General features: G+C 38.7%; 1 protein-coding gene across 3 annotated transcripts in view; it reads right to left on the bottom strand.

Annotated features, from left to right (window-relative positions):
• Positions 1-16281, bottom strand: part of LOC120087089 (5'-3' exonuclease family protein) — a 95780-nt gene extending 79499 nt beyond the window's left edge. For 2 of the 3 annotated variants that reach the window (XM_039043967.2, XM_039043966.2), the window contains exons 1-3: positions 16035-16281; positions 15472-15703; positions 14751-14830 (exon numbers count right to left, since the gene is read on the bottom strand). In XM_039043967.2, coding sequence (XP_038899895.1) covers positions 14751-14830; positions 15472-15703; positions 16035-16229 — 507 coding nt within the window. In that variant the 5' untranslated portion in view covers positions 16230-16281. The remainder of the gene's footprint in view (positions 1-14750; positions 14831-15471; positions 15704-16034) is intronic. The other variant, XM_039043963.2, reaches the window with a different exon arrangement.
• Between the last annotated feature and the right edge of the window lie 7604 nt (positions 16282-23885).

Below are 23885 nucleotides of genomic sequence, written 5' to 3'. Positions count from 1 at the left end.
CTTAGCCAGTTAAGCTTGCTCTTTTGCCTTAGGTTCCTTTCATCAATTCTGTAGAGGGAAAATAACTCAGCTATCAAAGAGATCCTCATGCTCCTTTCTATTTCCGGTAAACCATGGGCTTCTGCTTGCTAGTCATGCTTGTCTATTTCTTTAAGTAACACTTCCTCCCTTGATTTCCTTGCGGTCTCAAAATCTGAATGTCGGGTTTTAAGAGCAGATTTGACTTTCCTTAACTTGGTGGAGATCACAAAACCGGCCTAACCATGCTGAACTCCCAAGCTCAATGTGTCTTTAATAATTCTACAGCTGTCTTTGATAGATAACCAGCTATTACAAAATCTGAAAGGGGATGGTCCCCATTCAAATGATCCTGCTTCAAGAAGTATGGGGAAATGATCTGAACATAACCGTGTCATTCTTACTACTCTGGTGTTTGCAAAGGTATCATCCCAGCTATTAGAGATCAAGAATCTGTCAAAAAGTGAACAAGATGCTGTAGGACCTTCTCTTGACCATGTGAATTGGCCATTACTGACGGGGATTTCCATTAGTTTAGCTGAATCAATGAATTTGTTGAACTTTTTCATCCTTTTTGTTGGTCTCCCTGTTGGAAACCTTTCTTGAATCCTTCTTGTGATGTTGAAATCACCTCCTATACACCAAGATTCATAGCAGTAACCGGATAGTGAATGTAATTCTGGCCAGTGACTGTGAGACTCCACACCTGAACATCCTTCCTCCTCTACCTAAAATTAAAATTCTCAAGCAAAGAAAGGAGAAAAGCCACCTCCGTCGTTTCTCTATTAGACAAAGACCGACGGAGCCCAAAGGAGAAAGAGATCGAACTCCCTGACCAAAACAAGAAATCCGACACCTGAAAATTTTTTAACAAGGACAAATGATATAACTGAGGAAATGCAAAGGAGAGTGGTCTATCCTGCACTCAAAGATCTTCCCAAAAGTACGTTTCCTTGCCATCCCCACAATACAAAAGACAAGGTGAGAAAAAGATGGGAGATGAAAAGAAATAACTCCCCAAGGGTTTCGGTGTGCCTTCTACCCTATTCGCCACTCACTCATAAGGATGGGGACCCTTACTCACAATAATTTTCCGCCATAAGGATTCAAGATCAAGGGCAATCACCAAAGCCATTTAGCCAAGTTTTGTTGTGAAGCCTTAAATTACCTCTTTCTAAACCCCACTAATTCATAGGCTTCCCTACTGCATCCCAACCAACCAAATGTGAACCTTTACCTTCCTCCACCCCTTCCCAGAGAAAGCCTCTCATAAGCTTCTCGATGCTCTTACACACCGAAACATGTGCACTAAAACGGGAGAAGTAGTAGATAGGAATTCCACTCAACACTAATCTAATGAAAGTCAATCTCCCAGCTTTCGAAAAGAAACTTTGCTTCCAAGAAGCCAATCTCTTCATAACCTTCTCCAAGGGAGGATCCCAAAACGAAATAGAACTCGGATTACCACCAAGGGGAATGTTATTGTGATATCAAAATACTAAACAATCTCTTTCATTCTATACATAAGAGTCTAATATATATATATATATATAGGCATACATGAAAGCCCTAGACTATAGTGAAAAGACAATAAAGGACAAGAAACTAATAAACTCCTCTATTTACATATATACTCTAACACTCCCCCTCAAGCTGGTGCATAAATGTTGATCATGCCCAGCTTGTTACAAAGGTGGTCAATTCGGACTCCATTTAAGGCCTTGGTGAAAATATCTCCTAATTGATCTCCAGTCTTCACATATCCAGTAGACACCAAACCTTCTTGTATTTTCTCACAAACGAAATGACATCAATTTCAATATGTTTAGGTCGCTCATGATATATTGAGTTAGAAGCAATATGAAGAGCAACTTGATTGTCACACCACAACTTAGCTGGAACGTTGATATTGAAGCCTAACTCAAATAAGAGTTGATGTATCCATATTATTTCACATATTGATTGTGCCATAGCTCTGTATTCTGATTCAATACTTGATTGCGAGACTACGTTCTATTTCTTACTGTTCCATGAAACCAAATTGCCTCTTACAAAACACAATAGCCAGAAGTTGATCTTTTGTCTTCTTTTGATCTTGCCCAGGAAACACTCAATCTTCATATGACCATGTCTTTATATATGATTCCATGTTCAGGTGCAGCCTTCAAATAACATAGAATCTGTTGTACTGCAGCTCAATGATCCATTGTGGGTGAAGTCATAAACTGACTCACAATCCTTACTGGATAAGCTATGTCTGGTCGTGTTACTGTAAGATAATTCAACTTTCTAACCAATCTTCGATATCTCTTAGGATCTTCAAATGGTTATCCATCTTTTGTAAATTGACGATTAGGCATCATTGGAGTACTACATGGCTTGGCACCCAATTTTCCAGTCTCACATGGCAAATCAAGCACATATTTTTTGTGTAACATAAAGATACCTTTCTTGCTTCTCATGACTTTAATACCCAAAAAGTATTTCAAAATTCCAAGTCTTTAGTATGAAACTAACCTTGGAGAAAAGTTTTAAGAGATAACATACCTAATGTATCACTCCCAGTAATGAGGATTTTTGATATCCTCATTATTGGGAGTGATACATTAGGTATGTTATCTCTTAAAACTTTTCTCCAAGGTTAGTTTCATACTAAAGACTTGGGAATGAAACTAACCTTGGAGAAATGAGGATATCATCAACATATACGAAAAGTAGAATAATATCACCCTTAGATCATCGATAGAAGCTAGAATGATCTAACTTGCTTTTCTTCATTCCAAATTGCTCAAGTGCCTGACTAAATTTTCCAAACCATGCTCGTGGACTTTGTTTCAACCCATACAACGATTTGCAACGGCGACACACTTTATCCTTTATAAAGTCGTGTATTTAATTTATTATCTTTTATATATTTATTTGTATCTTTATTTAGGTGTATCTAGTTAGTTGAGATAAGTTGTTATTTGTTTAGATTTTTTTTCCTAGTTTCTAGCTAACCCTAGTTTAGCCTAATTGTATCTTTAGAAATCCTTATAGCTTTTTGAAGTAAATGAAAAATTATTATTCTACTCAAAATTACATGGTATCAGAGTGGGAGAAAAAAATCTCTAAAAGATACATTTGACGTTAGAATTTCCATCCACCCAAATGACCCATCAAAAGATCTCTTTCTCCAGGCTTGATTTCTTTCCTCTTCATCAGCATGAATTCTTTTTCTTCCCAAGCGTGACATTTATGCTTTCCTCTTCATCAGCATGAATTATTTTTTTCTTCCCAAGTGTGACATTTATACCCATCAAAAGAGAGACTCACGAAAAAAATACCCAGAAATTTCAAAAAAAAAAACCATCAGTCTGCATAAAATTTAATTGAGTGCAACAGATTTTTTTTTTTAAAGGAAACGATTCATTGTATTAATAAATAGAGAGGAGCGAAAGCTCTACGTACAAGAGAGTTATACAAAGAGCAAAGCGAGAATACAAGTGCTTGTAAAAGGATCAGGAGATGCACTCGGACGTCTCAACTAGGTTGACACTCTCTTAGCACCCTCATCATCTCCAATTCTATCCCATAACTGGGAGATAAAAGAACAAGATTACAAAAAGAGGAAAAAGCCTAAAGAGACAACAAAAGTGAAAAACTAAGGATAAAGCCAAAACAGTGGCCTGAAAATAATGGAAATATATAAAAAGTTCAATAAGTGTTGCTGAATTCTGGAAATCTGGAGAAGTTTAGTGTTGTCTGATAGGAGGGGTTGAGATAAAGACCTCCCAATTGAGGTTGAAGTCTGAAAGGTTGTAGGCACGGAAAGGGTCGGAAAGGAGGCACCAGGAGGAGGCTTGACGACGAGCGGCTTCAAGGTGGTCTTGGCAACTAGTGGCTTTGTTATGGAAAATTCTTTGATTTCTTTCAAACCAAAGGTCTTCCAATAAGGCTTTTACAGCATTACACCATAACAAACGGATGGATTTGTGGGAGATGGAGCCGGCAAGGAGCTGAAACACGTTACTTTTGAAATCATTGCACAAGGTCCATGGAAGATTGAAAAAACACAGCAGCTTATTCCAGTACCAATTTGAGTAAGAGCATGTAAAGAAAAGGTGAAGGGAGCCTCACTATGATGTAGGCAGAGTGGGCAAACTGTGGGGGAAAGGGAGGATGCTGGTTGCTTTTTCTGAAGGACTTCAGCTACATTCAACTGACCAAAAAGCATAATCCAAATGAGGATGTTGACTCTTCTTGGGCTTTTTGTTTTCCAAATAGCCGAGAAGATGGGCTTTTCCAAAGGGGAGAATGGTGTTAGGTGGCTTTTGAGGGATTTAACGGTGTATTGGTCATTGGTTGAGATGGACCACACTCTTTTATTAAAAGAGAGAGAAGGACTTCTACTTACAATTTTTCTCAACAAGTCTTGGAAGGCCAACACTTCTTCATCTTTAAGCGATCTTCGGAAAGTAATGGACCACGAAACTATGTTATTGTCCCAATGATCGGCAACTGAGCCATTGGGGAGCATGGTGATTCTGAATAAGCTAGGAAAAAGGATGCTGAAGGGGGAATGTCCTTCCCAAGTGCCTAACCAGAAAGCAATACAACTGCCATTACCAAGCTTGAAAGTGGCCAAGGATTCTACCTTCAGCCATGTCTTTGAGATGCTGACCCATGGACTTTTCAGACTTCTACCTCCTTTCCCTGTCGTATGCCAATCAAAAGCATCCATACCATGAATGCTTCTAACAACTTTGCCCCAAAGAGAGTTTTCCTCATTGAAAAATCTCCACCTCCATTTAGCAAGGAGTGCAATGTTCATAGCTTTGAGCCCCCCAAGACCTAGACCACCATCTGCTAAATGTTTTTGAACCAATTCCCATTTGACCAAGTGATTCTGCTTGCTGCCCTTATTGCCTTCCCAAAAGAAACTTCGTATTAACCTTTCCAATTTAGTTGCTACCCCTTCGGGCATAAGGAAGATAGCCAAATAGTGGGTTGGGAGGTTTGAAAGGACTGAGGTACAAAGAGTGGCTCTTCCACCCCTAGATAGATTGAATCTTCTCCATTTGTCGAGTTTACCTTGTACTTTATCTAGGACCGGCTGCCAAAAGGAGGCTCTTTTTGGGTAACCCCCTAAAGGCAACCCTAGATAATGGAAGGGGAGATGGTCAGCCAAAACATTTAAAGAAGCTGCTGTAGTATAGAGCTCACTATCATCCACATTAATGCCATAGAGTGCTGATTTATCCCAATTTACCTTCTGCCCTGAACACCATTCAAATAGCTCCACTATATGCTTAAGTTTTGACAGCATAGTGCTGTCATGTTTGCAAAACAATAAGGTATCATACGCAATTGGAGTATGGAGACTTGGACTTTTTCTTTGCCTACTAAAAACCCTTCAATGATGCCAGATTGGTTGAGTTTGGAGATTAATGCACTCGAAACTTCGCTGGCTAGAAGATAAAGAAAAGGGGAGAGAGGATCACCTTGTCTAAGCCCTCTTGAAGCGGCCACTCTTCCCCTTGGTCTCCTGTTAATGAAGACCGAGTAAAGTGGGTTTTTGACACATCCCAAGATCCATTTTATCCATTTCTGATTGAAGTTCTTGGCCCAAAGCACTTTTTCTAGAAAATCTCAATCAACTCGGTCAAAAGCTTTCTCCATATCAAGTTTAAGTATCCAACCTTTCTTCGTTTTTGCTCTATACTCTTCCACTGCTTCATTGGCTATAAGTATGGGATCCAAAATTTGTCTTCCTTCTATGAAAGCACATTAGGATGGAGCAATGATGTCAAACATAACCCCTTTTAGTCTTTTAGCTAACACCTTAACAATGACTTTGTAGATTAATGAGGTTAAACTAATGGGTCTATAATCACTTACCTTGATTGCTACTTTCTTCTTTTGAATTAAGCAAATGAAATTCTCTCTTATACACGCATTGCTCTTGCCATTCTTGTAAAAGTCATTAAAGGTATCTTGGAAGCTTGTCTTGAGAATAGGCCAAAACTTTAGCAAAAATTCAGTGGTGAAGCCATCGGGGCCTGGGGCTTTGCTTTTGCCAAGGGTTTTTATAGCTGAGAGGATTTTTGTGGCTGAAAAATTATTTTGCAGGAGAAGATTCTGATTCGAGTTCACACAAGGCCAATCTAGATTTAAAGGGAGGTGCCTCTGCCCTGGAGATTTTAGGTAAAGGTTGCTGTAAAAGTTGAGTATTAGGTTTTCAATTTCTGCACTCGACTTTGTTGGGATCCCTTGTTCATCAACTAACTCATTTATAAAATTTCTCCTCTTTTTTGCTGCTAAGAATCTGTGAAAAAAGCTTGTGTTCTCATCTCCCTGCTTAAGCCAGTTTAGTTTACTCTTCTACAATAGATTAATTTCTTCCAACCTATATAAGGCCATTAGTTCTAATTTTGAAGAAGACCAAGCTGCATAATCAGTGCTGGACAGTGGGGAATTCTCAGCAAGTGTACCTCATTTTTCTATTTCTACTAGCAACCTCTCCTCTTTCTGTTTTAACTCTTCCTTATTGCTGAGATGCCACTATTTTACTGCTGTTTTCACATCTTTCAATTTCTGATTTAATACAAAACCAACAGAATTTGAAACTCACGATCTCTTAGTATGAATATATCGCTTGAGGAAAAAAATCAATAAATTCCCACCGATAATATTACCACATTCGATCTAGCCCAAACCACAAAAAAAAAAAATCCCCGATCTCAACACCTCAAGGCAAATGGCAAAAGACCTTACAATTCACTCATCAATGCATATCCTGTGCATCGATTGAAAGTCAAGTTAGCCATTGACGGCAGGGGAAAATTGGGTTCTTAACTGGCGAATCTTGTGCTCCGAATACTGATGATGCTGCATACAAATCGTGGAGGTCCAAAAACTCCTTGGTAACACTTCGTTGCTTAATTCTGTGGATCCCTCATTGGTAAAGCTCACATGTTTATGAAGACAGCAAAGAAAGTATGGGATTTCGTTCGAGAGACCTACTCTGACCTTGAGAATGCTTCGCAAATTTTTTAATTAAAAATTAAGTTATGGCAATCAAACGAGGAGAACGTGATGTCACAACCTATTACAATGAGACGGTTGTGTTGTGGCATGAACTAGACCAATGCAGGGAGGATGTGTGGGAGAATATAGCGGATTTCATTCGTTATCAGAAGCGTGAAGAGAATAACGTGTGTTCATGTTCTTTGCAGGTGTTAATCAGAGTCTTGATGAAGTAAATGGTCGTGTTCTTGGGCATCGATCCTTGCCATCAATTCGAGAAGTCTTTTTTGAAGTCCATCTAGAGGAAAGTCACCGCAAGATTATGCACATTGTTGAAAATAGGAGAGTTTAGCCCCAAGGGCATTTCAGTAATTTATCCTTGCCCTAGGGGTTCCTACTAGTCTATTTATATGAGTAGCCTCTCTTGTATTTAGTATTATCGAATTAATAAAAAGTGTTCCGTATCGTGGTTTTTTCTCCCTGTTCTAGGATTTTCCACGTAAACAAGTGTGTGCTACTTTCTTCCTTTCTTCTTTTACTTTCATCATGGTATCAGAGCGTGAAGATGAAACCCTAGCCACCACTGAGGAAAACCAATCACGAGAGTCACAATCGCCGTCACCCGACAACAATGGCGCCACAACCATTGATATAGTTGTTGCTGTACATTTCGCGGTGGAATGGTATTTTCAAATGATTTTCCCTCATCTCCTTAAGCTAGCCGACCCTACTGAAGCCCAGCCAGCCGGATGTTCGATCGGGCCAACCAGCAGCCAGCCGACCGCGTCGGATCTCCACGTCGCGATCCAGCAGATTGAATCGACTGGGTTTCGCACTGCAACCCAACTGATCCCATCGGCGTAGCCCATCCGATTCAAGCTCTCGACCAATACCCTCTCTCATGGAAGTTTGTTCTGAGGTTCGTCTTGAGGAAGACAAATCCAGTGCCATAAATAATCTTTTGATCTCTCCAACAGATTTTGCTACGTTTAACGTTAAGTCATCCGGACCCGATAATGACAACCAGAACAGTAAGCCTCCTCCAGTGTGTGAATACTGCAAGAAGCCTTGGCATACCAAAGATCAATGTTGGAAGTTGCATGGTAGACCACCAAATGGTAGACAGCATCAGTCACATGATAAGTCAAGTTCTAGACGAGCTCTTGTAAGTGAGTCAACAAATGGTGGTTCTCAGCTCCAAACTCAGGTGAATAATCAGAATGATTCTAGTGTTGTTGGTGTCAATGCCATTGCCAAGTCAGGTACGATTCAATCTTTTGGTCTTATTAGTGTAAATGGTAACAAGCCGTGGATTCTAGATTTGGGAGCTATGGATCACTTAACCGGCTCATCTGACCAATTTATTTCATATTGTCCAAGTGCTAGTAATTAAAGAATCAGAATTGCAGATGGGTCCTTTGCTCCTATTGCAGGGAAGGGGTATATCTCCCCAATTGAGGGTTTAACTTTACATGTCGTGTTACATGTTCCAAAAAATTTTTATAACTTATTGTTTATTGGTAAGATTATGAGAGATTTGGGTTGTCAAGTCGTTTTCTCACCTAATATTGTTTTATTTCAAGACCTGAGCTCGGGGATGACGATTGGTACTGCCCGGCATGATAGAGGGCTCTATTTCCTTAATGCAGATTTTCTAGGAATTATGACAGGACTAGTTTGATTTCTTCTTGTTATTCTACTTCTGAAAAAGTCTACATGTTCAGGCATTTTCGCCTTGGGCATCCCAGTTTTCAATATATGAAATATTTATTTACTCATTTGTTTCATAATGTTGATGTCCCTTCTTTGACTTGTGATGTGTGTATTCGGGCTAAACAACATCGTGTCTCGTTTTACTCTCAGCCTTACAAGTCGTCCAAACCTTTCACTCTTATCCATAGTGATGTTTGGGGTCCTTCACCCATCACCACCTCTACTAGCAAACGCTGGTTCGTGACCTTTATTGATGATCACACTCGGCTTACCTAAGCCTTCCTCCTTACTGATAAGTTAGAGGTATCATCAGTGTTTCAACAGTTTTATACCACTGTGGAAACCCAGTTCAACACGAAAATTGTCACCCTTCGGAGTGATCATGGGTGTGAGTTCTTCAACAATCCTTTTCGGGAATTTTTAGCATCTAAGGGAATTGTTCATCAAAGTTCCTATGCATACACTCCTCAACAAAATGTGGTGGCTGAACAAAAAAATCGCCACCTAGTTGAAGTTGCCCGTTCCCTCATGTTGTCTACCTCTCTTCCGTCCTACTTATGAGGGGATGTTGTCCTAACTGCAGCCCATCTGATTAATCTCATGTCTTCCCGTGTCCTAAAATTTCACACTCCTCTTGAATGTTTCAAAGAGTCGTACCAAACCACCCGCCTTATTCCTGATGTCCCTCTCGGGTGTTCGAGTGTGTTGTCTTTGTCCACAACCATGGTCCTAATCGATCAAAATTTACCCCATGCTCAAAAATGTGTTTTTGTTGGGTATCCCCTCCATCAACGTGGGTATAAATGTTACCACCCATCTTCACGAAATTATTTCGTTTCGATGGATGTTACTTTTCTCGAGGATCAGCCCTTCTTTCCCATTAGTCATCTTCAGGGGAGAGTTCTAATGAAGAGACTAATTGGTCTACATCACCAATTTCATTAGATTTACCACCTGAACCTGAGACTGTCCTCCCTACCAAACAAGTCTCATGGATAACATACTATAGGAAGAATCTCAAGAAGGAAATAGTGACACCTGTTGCTTCTTCGACTCCGGTCCATAAGTCAGACCTAGCATCAGCTCCAAGTACTTGTATCCCTACCTCTAATGATATTGATGTTTGTTCTGAGAATGATATGTGTATTGTGGGTGAGAATGAAGAAATCTTTGACAGTACCGACATTGTACCAAGGACATCTTGTGCGATGGAGATGCAGTTGGAAATAACAGTTTTGAGGAAACAACTCCAGAAAGTGATACGATAACAAGGAAGGATGAATGTGTGAAAGATTCCTTAGAAGATGAAACTCTTAAGCGGAATACTGAATGTGATGAAGGGTCAGATGAGATAAAAAGTCATGATGCCTCCCTCGATCTTCCCATTTCCTTGAGGAAAGGTGCTAGATCTTACACGAAGTACCTTATGCACAGTTACTTGTCTGACAATAATTTGTCCCCTGAGTTCAAGGCTTTGACTACGCGCCTGGATACAGTAACGATACCAAGCAGTATACATGTGGCAATGGAGATTCCTGAATAGAACACTGCGGTTATGGAGGAAATGGGAACCCTTGAGAAAAACAACACTTGGGACCGGGTCCCGCTTCCTAAAGGACTCAAGACAGTTGAATGCAAGTGGGTGTTCACCATAAAGTACAAGTCTGATGGAACGATTGATAGGTACAAAGCTAGGATGGTTGCCAAAGGCTTTACTCAGACCTTCGAAATAGACTACTCAGAGACTCTCTCCAGTGGCAAAGCTAAATACCGTCCAAGTCCTTTTGTCAGTGGTTATGAACAAAGACTGGCCTCTCCATCAACTTGATGCGAAAAATGCTTTTCTTAATGGTGAGTTAGAAGAATAAGTTTACATGAGTCCTCCCCAGGTTTCGAGAGTCAATTTAATCATCGAGTCTGTAGACTAAGAAAGTCCCTGTATGGATTGAAACAATCTCCCAGAGCTTGGTTCGACAGATTCACTACCTTCGTGAAGTCCCAAGGGTACAATCAAGGGCACTCAAATCACACTCTGTTTACAAAAAGGTCATTATCAGGGAAGATTGCGGTTCTCATTGTTTATGTGGATGACATTGTTCTAACTAGTGATGATGCCACAGAAATTATCAAGCTCAAAAAGAAAATTGAGGTATTTTCTCATAATGAAAGTAGCTCGGTCAAAAAAGGAAATTTTAGTTTCTCAACGGAAATACACGCTTGACTTATTTAAAGAGACAGGTATGACTGGATGTAAGTCTGTTGATACTCCTGTGGAATTCAATGCTAAACTTAGTGATTTGGATAACAGAGTTCCGGTCAATAAAGAAAAATATCAACGTCTTGTTGGGAAATTAATTTACCTATCCCATACAAGACCAGACATATCTTACGTAGTCAGTGTAGTTAGTCAATTTATGCAAGCACCAGTAAACCCTTTAAATAGACCCAAAGGAGAAGGGTTTTGTCACACCTATTCTAAAATTAAAACTGAATTAAAAAGAGAATACAATCTGTCATTTTACAAGAAATACCCAAAATACCCTTGATATCCCTACATCAAGAAGATAAATTATTGTCTATTGCTTCTCGTCTGAATTGTAAAGTTGAGCATTTGCCAATTATGTATCTTGGTCTACCATTGGGGGGCTATCCCAAAAAGGTCTCCTTCTGGCAACTGATTATTGATAAAATTCATGGAAAATTAGACAAATGGAAGAGATACAATATATCACGTGGGGGAAGAGCCACTTTATGCAAGTCAGTACACTCTCACCTCCCTACTTATTATATGTCATCTTTCTTAATACCTGCAAACGTGATCTCACTTTTGGAACGCATTATAAGGAACTTTTTCTCAGAAGCGCATAAAGGGAGTAAAATGAACCATTTGGTAAAATGGGACTTAGTCTCTCGATCTCAAGAAGATGGGGGTCTCGGCTTTGGGGACTAAAAGCTAGAAATTTGGCTCTGTTAGCCAAGTGGAGTTGGAGATATTATGATGAAGGAAATTCGCTTCAGTGTTAGGTAGTCAGAAGTATTCATGGAAAGAATAAATTCAATTGCCATATGGCTGATAAGGCCAACCCTAGTCTACAAAGCCCCCTAGATAAGCATTTCTAGACCATGGTTGAAAGTGGAAGCTTCGGCTAATTTTAAGCTCGGTAATGGTAGTAGAACTACCTTTTGGCTTGATCCGTGAATTGCTTTGGTTCCTTTGAATTTGTGCTTTCCTGGTTTATTTAGGATTGCTCTTAATACTAAAGGATCAGTTTCAGATAATTGGGATGTGACCTTTTCCTTATGGCCTATTTTTATCATCATTTATTAAAGGAGGAAGAGATTATTGAATTTCAAAATCTCCTTGGATTGATTTCAGATAAAAGGGTGATTGGGAGCTCGGATAGGCGAATATGATCTTGAGAAGCAAATGGGACATGAAGTCCCTTTCTATTAACTTGACTTCGACGCTACCATTGGATAAACAGTTTACAGTAGGATAAAGCTCTTTGGAAGTCTAAGAGCCTGAGAAGAGTTAATATCCTTGTTTGAATTATGTTGTTCAAGTATTTGAACTATTCCTCAATTATGCAAAGAAAGCTTCTGGTGAAGACTAAAGAGTCTTGGAGAAATCTTGAAAGAATATTGGAGCTGACGTTTTTATTAATTATCAAAATCTAATCGATAAAAGAGAGGGATTCTCTATTTATAGAGAATTACATGTGGGATAGGGTAATTAATCTTGAATTTACTAAACTACACAATTCCTACTACATATTAAATCCCTCGCAAAAAAAAACCCATCCTCGAGTTTTAAAAAGAAGAAAAACAAAATGAAACAATTAAGAAATAAAATAAACTTGTACAATGGAGTATGGCCAAACCAACCTCCTACACCTTGAACAAAAATATTATGGAAAAAAATCCAAAACATAAAATTTCCATCAAGTTCATCGAGACTCCAAGGGTTGTAGGTGTGGGAGTATCCATCGACCAAGGCAATATCTCTAAGCAAAGAAAAGAACATTTTTGACCAGCTAGTTATAGGTATTTTTCCATAAGCATGTTGATGCCTCACTCGTTAGTTTCAAAGAAACCAATTTAACCTTGTTGTTTTCCGGGGTTTCCAAGTAATCGAAGAAATTTTCCACATTTTTTATCCAATCTAAAAAGATCTCAATGTTCATCTTCCCATTGTATGTTGGAATATTGATTTTCATTTTGTAATCGGTTTCTTGCCTCCAATATGGTTGATCTTGCCAATCTTGAAAATAATTGCCCTTGAAATAAAGGATTTTCTACATGATGATGAGGTTGAAATCTTGGAGGATAAATGGGTTGAGGACTATGATATTCTTCTTCTTCAGATGAGTTATAATCTAAACACATCAAATGTTGTGACATTGGTCTTATTTGTGGATAATTTGGGACTTGAAGAAGGTATGGAATAGGATTAGGCATTAAAACTACTCTGTTTAAATCTCCTCGAGATTTTCTTGCTGGTTCTTGATTTCTTGGAAGAACTCGGTTATTTTCTTGCTTTTACTGAAAATCTTGAAGTTGCCTTTGAATTTCTTGGCTATTTTGTTGATCATACCCATGAAAATCTTGATGAAAATTCCCACGTTCTTGGTCGCGCATATTGGATTGTCTTGTTGTTCTTGATTGCGCTTAAGGTTATGGTGTTGTTCTTGAATAGGAATTGTATTATTTAGAGCTGCAACATTTGAAATCCTCTCACTTTTTGAGTAAGATTTTCTATAACTTGCTGGATGCGCAAATTTGTGGCGATAATTCGAGCCATATTGGCTTGAACTTCAAGCAATTTCATGATGAACTTTCCTCGAGAAGTCTCTACAAGAGTTAATCGCCAGTTGACAGATTGAGAGGAGAAAGAGGATGCTTCCACATCTAGAGGTTGAAGGTCGGCAAGCTTGTTGGTGTTCTTGATCACCATCAGGCCCTTTCACGAAGGCGCTCTGATACCAATTGGTGGAGACTAAAGAGTCTTTCAGAAATCTTGGAAGAATCTTGGAACTGAAGTTTTTATTAATTATCAAAATCTAATCAATACAAGTGAGAGATTTTCTACTTATAGAGAATTAAATGTGGGATAGGATAACTAATCTTGAATTTACTAAACTACCCCAATTCCTACTACATCAGCTTCCATCCCATTGCTTGTCTCCTTTAATATGCCCTCTTCATATGGCTGAAAGTGAAGATTTGAAACACCTTTTCTTCGATTGTTGTTATGTTAAACAATGTTGGAGGTGTTTATTCTATTTATTTAACATAAGTTGGGTCTTTGGTAATGTTTTTCGAGATAATGTTATCCAAATTTTGGTGGGTCCAGCCATGAAATCCGGCCCCCATTTGATTTGGTCTAATGTTGTCAAAGCATTACTCACTTAGATATGGTTTGAGAGAAACCAACAAGTCTTTCATGATAAAGCAATTGCCTAGTTGGACCGTTTCGAAATCGCTCAGCTCAACACTTCTTCATGGTGCACTCTTTCTAAGTCATTTGCAGATTTCTCGATTCAAGACCTTTGCTTAAATTGGACAGCATTTATTTTTCCAGCTTAATGCTTTTTCGACTTGTATTGTTGCCCTTTTATATACTGATGTTGTTAATGTACTTTGAACCTTACTTTTAGTTGAATTTTGTATTGGGCATGATGATGGCGCCAAGGATGTGTCAACCTAGTTGAGATATCTGGGTGTGTCCCTGACCTTCGTTTGTTTGCTTTTTGCTTACTCCTTACGAAATTATTGTATCTTGAGCATTAGTCTATTTTCATAACATCAGTGAAAAGTTCTATTTCCTTTTAAAAATATTTTTTTTTATTGTAATATTTTAACAAAAAGTTCTTCATAGCAAACAACAAAGGAGATGAGGATGATAGAAACGATAGCATTAGGGTTAGAGTCACTATCAGTAGAATGTATATTATTGTTCGCGACAAGTAAAACAGCATTTTAAACGAGAACCTATTAAGAATGTTACTTACAAGTGACAAGGCAGTAAATATTGTTAGCACCCAATCTCCATTTCCATCCGCATGTGATAAATAGCCATGATGAAGCTTTGCTGCTCCCAAAACAAAAATCCAAACAAAAAAATAAAATCAATGAAGTAAATATTGCAAAAACGTAGGTTGCTTTTGGTAGGTCTAGCCTTTTCCAAGTATTTAATTTAAGTTGGATGTTTCCCAAGGAGTGTTCGAAAGCTTTTTCTTTCAGCTCATTTAGGAAACTTCTTTTTCTTTTTGGGGCAAATCTAGAATGTTGTGGTTCAATTCAGTGACAGTGTTTTTATGGGTAACAAGAGGACTTTTCAAGGCAGTGAATCCTCTCATGATGAATATAGGGAGCAAGTTAGATTGTTTCATCAACATGGTGTTCTTTGCTCCCTCATTTTTGTAATTCTAATTTGATGCAAATTAATGCCAATCGGGAATCCCCTTGGCATTCGGGGAGATCTCGTCTCCATTTTTGTATATCTTATTTTCTATTAATGAAGTTTGTTCGTGTTTCTTATCAAAAACAAATAAAAATGGTTAGGATTTAATGTCTACTTATAATCACCAACCGGTTTATGTGGACCACTTTTCTGTTATCAACTATCCTCTTGGCATATTAACCATTTCCAGTGAAAATACGAATTTGAAAATAAGTTAAGATAACTAACTCAGACAAACTAAAACATTCTGATTGACAAGTCTAACATACCCAAAAGCTTGTAGTATGCTCTATAAATGACTGATGTTCCATCAATGAGCATGACTCTAGCATCTGAAGGATTTTCAATTCCAGTCTCTTCTTTGTACGTAAGTGAACTTGATAATGAATCTTGGAATTGCAGCATTTGCTGGCTTCTAGAAGATGCAGAACTACCATGATGAGTTGCTTTGCTATCTACGGTATTGGCATTATCTATACTTCCGGATGAACTACAGTAACCCTGAGAAACAGAGAAAATTCCTTAACAAAAATCAAAACAGCAGAAAACAGAGGCAAAAGTTGTATATTGCTTTGAATAAAACTAAACGCTAAAATTAGAGGCTATGGTATGATCACAATTAAAAGTCATTGCAATGATAGGCATCTTCCACATTCCGCTCATAAGTGATTTCTCGAACTACACTTGCTACCAGAAAATACCTCGCCCATTTCACATCTACACTACAACACCCCGCCATTAATGAGCCTCCTAATTTTATGAAACTAAATTACTTGGTAAATACTAGAATCAATTAAGAATAAGAAGAACGAATTAGCAGAAACTGAGATACCTTCGGGGACAGCAGAACGGAGAAAGACGGAAGAGAATGATGACCAAGAGACTGTATCCTCAAAGAAGAAGAAGAAGAAGAGAAACGAAAAGGATTGGGAAATTTGGAGGTGAAAATGAATCCCAAGAAATTTCTGCAAATATGCGAAGCACTAGCAGTCGCAGTGTGAAGATGGTGGCAGGCCATGAGAACCATCCAAGCGTCTCATCAGCCGCTGCCCAAGCATGTAACTTTGCCTCCCATCTTTGCCCAGGTTTTTTAAATTAAAAAAAAATGTGGGAAAAATAGTTTTTTTTTTTTTTTTTTTTTTTTTTTTTTTTTTTTTTTTTTGAGAGCCTCTTGAATGATTAATGATCCGCCCCATAAATGTATAAAATCTAACTTTATATTTAAGTCAAAATACACCTTTTTTTTTTTTTTTTGTAATATATCGCGTTAGAAATGGTCATGTCTATTATAGGTCTAATGCAATGGTCATCTCTATCGCAATGTTTTTTTTTTTTACTGTGTATTTCCTCATGAATATTGTGTGACAAAAAATTAAGATCCAGATGATCATCGTATTAGAGCTACAATAGATATAATCATCCCTAACACGATACGTTATAAAACACAGTAGCACCCTTTGACATAAGCATAAGGTTAGGTTTCATACGTTTGTAAAGGATGGGTCATGAATCATTTTACAACATTGCATGATTAATCAATTCAAGAATGGAATCAATTGATAACTTAGGCTATTCAGGTAATTAATTGACTTGGCTAGATTACTTATGCTTAATCGAAGTGTTTGATTGATATGGACACTAAGAACTCAATCAATTAAATACTAGATTAATTAAGCATTTAATTATTGGATTTGGGTGATTTGTTTTGGGCTTCCAGGAAAACGAGCCAAGAAAATAAGTAAACAACGTATTTTTAGAGTTCTATGATCAACCAAATCAATTGGTGGAATTTGATTTTCCTAAGCTAGGCTTTTAACCAAATCAAATTTCATTCTAATTCCATTGTTTACTTTTATGCAATTTACATTCAAGTTATTTAAATCTTTTACAATAAAAAACACTCCCCGCCACCGCCACCCCCACCCCACCCTACCCTGTCCATAAATTCAAGTTAAAGCTAAGAGGAAGTGCAGGAGAAAACCCTCACAAATACTTGTAGGAATTCCATGTGGTTTGTGATAGGATGTGACCTCACAACGTCATAGAGGAACAACTAAATCTGGGAGCCTTTCCTTTTTCCTCGAAGGATGGAGCAAAGGATTGACTTTATTATCAACCCCCAAGATAAATCACAACATGGAATTGGTTGAAGAAGTAGTTCCTTGATAAATTTGTTCCTACTTCAAAAGCCAACAACATTCGAAAAAAGATTTATGGGATAACCCAGAGCCTTGGAGAGACATTGTTTGAGTATTGAGAGATACAAGCAGTTGTGTGCAAGCTTCCCACATCACCAAATATCAGATTAGCTTATGATATTTCTATTTAGGGGTGGTCATTCAAACCAATAAAACTAAACTAATTGTGAAACCAAACCGATTAAGCATTGAAACGAAATATTGCGGTTTGATTTGGTTTAGTTAAATTTTAAAAAAAATTATGTGGTTCGATTCAGTTTCAAAACTGAAAGTTGAATTATTTGGTTTATTATTCTACTATTATTTTTAGGTTTACTTGTCAAGCTGAAATGAAAGAAGAAAAGTCACTGCCCCTCTCACTAACTGCCTCTCCTCTCCTCTGACCTCTCGTTCATGACCCTAGGTCAGTAGGTCTAGCTTCAACGCTCCAAAGCTTTTGATTTTACTCTACTGAACGGTGATACCCGTCGATCAACGTAGTCTAGCCTTGTCGGATCTCTCACCTGCCACGTCTATTCGACTTTGTCAACTCGTCACTACCTCTTATCTCGTCTTTCTCAATCTCAATCATCTCCCTCAGTCTCATTTGTGACTCCATGCCTGAGCATCTACATCAACTTCATCTCCTCCATTCAGCTGGCCAAATTCGTCATATCTCATATCTTAGATCTCTCTCTCTTTTATAAGAAGATCTTATTTCTCATTTCTCAAATCTCAAATTTCACTCCTCATATCTCAGACCCCACTTCTCGGGAAATGGAAGGAAGGAAATTTATGGAGAAAAAAAAAGCTCAAAACTACAAAATCGAATCGCACCGGACCGTTCATATGCGATTTGATTCGATTTCTAATATTTAATTTTCTCAATTTTTCGATTTGTTTCGATTTGACCTCTAAATCGAACCCATCCAAACCGTGAACACCTCTATTTCATTATAGACTGCTCTCTCATGTTTGAGGCACAATTGATGACATGCAGAAATGCATGTCATCTTAAGCCTTTTATTTAGAATTATGAAGGTTGTTAGGCAGAATATGCGTCGATCATGATAGGAATTCACGAGAATATGAGTTTGCGTCAATCAGCATGTCGAATCTCAGCTAACCCATTATTTTGCGTTAATTATGCGTTCAATGTTCTATCTTTGTAGCTAATGCAGGAAATGAACGCAAACACGAAAATCGGACCACCGCATAGACAATCGCATGCAGAGAAAGACTCCATCGCAAAGGCAAACGCATCGATCAATGCATGGATGTTGCGATAATCAGCCGTATGTGTCCATCGTATGGGAGTTGCGCTCGTCAAGCGAATGCGGTCATCGTGTAGAGTTGCGGTATTAAGAAAATGCGGTCATTGAATGATTGTGGTTGCACGACAACGTAAACTAATGGGATCAACGTAAGGTAGGTGGAATGAACGTATCAACGCAGCTACCTCGAGAAAATCCAAAGATGATGTTGACATTTCACCTACCACGCCATTAGTGGCAAAGGTTCAGAAAGGACGAATGCGCCGAACGTTAGACTCAGAGTAGTCCAATTAATGTTGTCGTGATCCAAGCTCTATAAATAGAAGCCGATGAGCTAAAATTCATTTTATCCAGGGTTTTCGCCTAAGGTTGAATCCAAGGTTTTCACCTGAGGTTCGCCTATGGTGGATCCTTGCGATCCAGACAAACGCGTGAGAAGATGGCTGAGAGTTCTTCACCTCCTTCATCCATTTCGAGTGACGACCGGAGCCTTCGACCGGAGCTAGATCTCGAGAGAGTCAGTTCCTCTGCCCATCCATGGCACCATCGGCAGCCTTGACGCACATCCGCTGGAAGCAAGTCTTTGCTTCCAGCCGGTCATTTCCTCTTCCTTTCTTTTCTTATATTGTATTGTATGACATTTTGGAATTAAGGAATTAATACAATTTGTTTTCAATGCATTTCTCTGTTCTTTCGACTTCATCTCCATCTTCTTGCTTAGCATAATTACTTTCATTGCAACACTTAGTGAGATTACTTGGGTATTGCATACTTAGTCATGTGGATTAGGGATATGAAGCATGTAGCAAACCACCGAGAGGTGTGCGTTGCGTGAGTGTGTGAGAAAACCTTATTTGCTTAGTATGGAGCTGCGGCAACGCCTGTCTATGGCGAACACATTGCTTGTCTATGAGTAAAGTCAGCAACAACCAACTGTCCGAGAGGGTAAGTGGTTGGTCGCATTAAGCAATGTTTGCATTGTTCACTAAGGATAGTAACAATCTTGCGTCAACCAAGTTCATGCGGTTACCTTGTCTTATGTATATGCCTATCACACCTTTAGAGCTACTCGAGAGAGAGTCTAAAGGAAGAACCTAATGACTCGAGAGAGCTAGGTTAGAATCGATGCTCGGGAGGGCTAGATTAGGTTTGCATAAGCAAGAATGGAGACTTAGGAATAAGCTCTATTTGTTATTACACGACATATGCACCCTGCGGAGAGGACAATGGTTGCGTCCAGGAAGTAGGATATGGTGGCGGTATGCAGTCATCTCGACATTTATGCATACACATCGCATACGTCCTAGATTTAGGCTTTTAGTGTGTGTAGCATGTTCGCGTAGCTTGCGTTGACTAAGGTTGCCCTTGTGGTCACTCTTAAGTATTGCAATGAAATCATCTCCGCGTTTTATCTATTTTCCCACACATTTATTTCATGTCAAGGTTTGTCATATCTCTACCTTTCATGCATATCCTCATTGCATTGTCTGTTAGATAGAAGTAGAAGTAAGATTAACGTAGCAACATCCCCTCCATTCTTTTATTCAACCGCCGCATGCACATCACCACATACATATAGCTACAAGTCCCTGTGTTCGACCTCGAATTACCCGAGAAACTTGCGTCCATGTTATACTTGGCATGAACGCAAGAAAACTCGTAGCAGGACGTATGGTCATCGCATACATTTGATTAGCACATAGTCACTTCAACGCATGACCATCGACGCATGACTATCAATGCACATCTTAGGAACATACATCGCATACCGCATCCAAGGGAATTTGGTGGTCGAGTAAAATTAACTTCCAATTTCCCGTCATCAACAATCGATGCGTCAGTCGAAGGTGCATTGGTTAATAAAACCTCTACTGAGGCCAGGCAGTTGATATCTACCATGGTTGAAAATTCACAACAGTTTAGGACGGGGAAAAACGGAGTCATCCCATCCAAAACACATGAAGTAAATGAATTGTGTTCCCAATTAATTGACTTGATTGTTTTTGTGAAACAAATGGCTCATGCTCAACATCATCCCCAAACCCTTTATGGTGAAGGGAATTGAATCCCGGTGAAAGCGTGTGATCTCGTTCTTCGATTCCTTGAAAGAATTAAAACTACAAAAACTAGAAGAAGGTTACGCACCATACTATTGCTGATCCACAATTGTAAAAAGAATCATCTCATTGAATCGGTAGTCTTCTCCTTGGAGTCTTTCTAAAGTCTTCCTATTCCACGAGATCTTCCTTGCCATGACTCTGCAATGATTCGACTTGTGGGAACCACTCCTAAAAAGAAGAGAGGGAATGGAAAAATTAGCATTTTCAGAGAACTCTTCTCTAAAAATTATAGGAGAATTTTCTTCGGGAGAAACCTCTACAGAATGGCTATAGATATCGTGTTGCAGAAGTGAGTTCCATAAGGACTCCCTAGGGCCCTATTTATAGAACTTTACTGTGTTACTCCTAATCTTATTAGGATAACCCATCTACATAGATTTTAAATTAAATATTTAATAATATTTAATATTAATAAATATTTTCCAACTAATATCTCATATCAGAAGGTTTTAAATATTTAAAGAGAGGTTTTTAAATATAGAAAAATACATCAAAATATTTACATAGTATAGCAAAATTTTAGCAAAATCAGTTATAGAACTTTATAGCCTAGTAAAATACCAAAAAAGCCTAGCCCACACCAATGAAATACAAAAAAACCCAACCCACACCTAAAAGTTGTGGTCGATCCACGACCCCTCCTCGTGTAACCTATAACTAATCGATAACCCAACCCATCTTCTTCGTGTGATTCTTCCCTTCAGACTTCATCTTCATTTTCTTCTTCATTCTATCGCTTGCTATCTTGATCTTTTTCTTCTTCTTCTTCCTTCTCTTTTCTTCTTTTTCTTTTTTTTTTTTCCCACTACTTCTTCTTCTTCTACTATATGGGAGAAATGTGAAAAGTTTTAAAATGAAGCATCATATACCCTACGTACCTCCCACTGAGTGTTCTACCAAGGGGTTCATTAACCTAGACAATCCGGCTACTGATTTTAGTCTGTCATCTTTTTATGTCCGCTCTTAAACAACTTTTGTCTATGAAATAAACAAGTTCAAGTAGTCACATTTAAACATTTTAATGGACTACCCTTAACTTGCATGCATGCTGATGCATTATTTTATGATGTGGAATTGTGGATGAATTGCGATGATGGAATGCGTTGAGCACTCAAGTTTTCTCATCGAAGTCCAAGTGTAAACCCCACTGAGTTTCCTGGTAAGTCCAGGGTCGAACTCAAGGACTTGGGAAAACAGGTTGCGGTGGTAATTGGGAAAACCTTGCAGTAATCGGTAACTTAAATAAGTGTTGGTTTTGTTTGTTGCAGTAATGAAAATAAACAAATGCGGCAGAGTTCGAAAAGAGTTGATAAATGGAAGATACGATGAGTATGTGGTGAACGGGTTGAGAAAAGTTTCGGCTAACATTTCCTAGGATGCATTCATGCTATGCGATCATGCGACATGCATACAATAGTAAACCACCTCTCGGTGCGAATGCCACGGCTTCTAAGGCTAGAATGCATGCGATATATGCGATAAGTCTATAGGACCTACACATAAGCCTCTATTCTTATTTATGCGTTAACAAAATGACACATACATAAATAAGGCGACCACATAATATCATACCTATTTCTAGGATGCATACGATGCAGATTGGCAACACAGAGCTTATCTCTAAGTCCCTATCTCTTGTTTATGCATTTCTAATCTTGCTATCTCGAGTCTAGATTCTAACCTAGCTCTCTTGAGTCTTAGGTTCTTTCTTTAGACTCTCTCTCGAGTAGCTCTAAAGGGATGTTGGGTACAAACACAAGATAATCGCAAGCAATGAACATCCTAAGTCATGTTAGCTTAGTTTTTCTCAACCCATTCGACAAGTTTAGCTACTCATGCATGCTAAGAGAGTGAACAGATGTAGAATAAGAACTTCCATTGTATAAATATAAAGATGAAGTACAAAATAATAATGCAAGAATAGAATAAAGAGTCTGGTAGTAATCTCTTGCTGCCCAGGCTTTTACACTGGCTTTCTACTCGTGTTCAAAAGATAATCTCGCTCTTGCGAGAGTCGGCCCGCTCTCTGCTTTTACACCTCCGGGTTCTCTCTCGAGTTGCCCTGAGCGAACTTCTGGTGCCTCTACTTTTCCCTTGCTCCGCCTTAAAATAAAAGAAAACTATGAACACGGCTAAAGCTCCTAAATTGATGAACAGGTGAATTCATTAACTGGTGGAACCCTTTTTCTGAAGGATGCCTCTGGTATTTATAGAGCTTCGGGGTGAAGGCGGCTTCTCTCTTATGATTGCACATATGGGATGGCTTTAATTCCCTGACTGATGCACCGAATATTTGTCACTGAAAAGCTGAATGTACTAGTTATCGTTAGCGGCTATCAGCTTAATTCGGATTCGATCGTCATCAGCTTTCTATCCCATCGCGATTAATTATGCCTTTCACCCAAATGCGCCCACCAAGTTGCGCCGACTCTTATGCGGCAATCCTTCTTGGGCAGATGTTTGCGAACACAAATCACCACAAAGCCTTGCAGTAATGTTGCGCTCGACCAATGATTTCCTGTGATTGCTCTTTCCGCCTTGCGTCAACGCATATTTTGCATAAGAATACAAAAATCAACTGTTTCTAAGCGATGAACGCGCGCGACCGCAATGTTGTAAACTTAATGCTTTTGGACGCAATTTAACATATTTTATCAGCGCAAGCCAACATTGTTTAAGAACTTAGCACTATGATAACGTACATTTCTGCCCGTTATCACATGCATCAAATATGTCTAATTCATCTTTTCAGGTAGGTTCCCAGGCTGGGGTTCCCATGCAGGGGTGTTACGTTTCCGTCAACTTAAATACCCCAGGCTAGATAAAACCCGCCTTACGTAATTTGAATCATGCTTCTCTAAATTATAACATTTATAATAAATAAATTATGCATGACCAATGCATAACCTAAGGTGGGATTTTCCTATATGTGCATACCATATGACATATAAATATACATACATATCATGTATTAAACCAAAGATTAATGGATCAGGATGAACCAACACAAAACCAGAATGAAAAATTCTATCTATTACATTTTTCCATCGAACAGACTGGTTCATAGGCGAACCGGGTCTTGAACCGTCGGGCGAAGCTCCATCATTTAGTA

Source organism: Benincasa hispida, chromosome 9 (genome assembly GCF_027475165.1).
Source record: "Benincasa hispida cultivar pf3 chromosome 9, pf3_genome.v1.1, whole genome shotgun sequence".
NCBI classification, from domain to species: Eukaryota; Viridiplantae; Streptophyta; class Magnoliopsida; order Cucurbitales; family Cucurbitaceae; genus Benincasa; species Benincasa hispida.
This window is presented reverse-complemented; position numbering and strand designations above follow the sequence as displayed.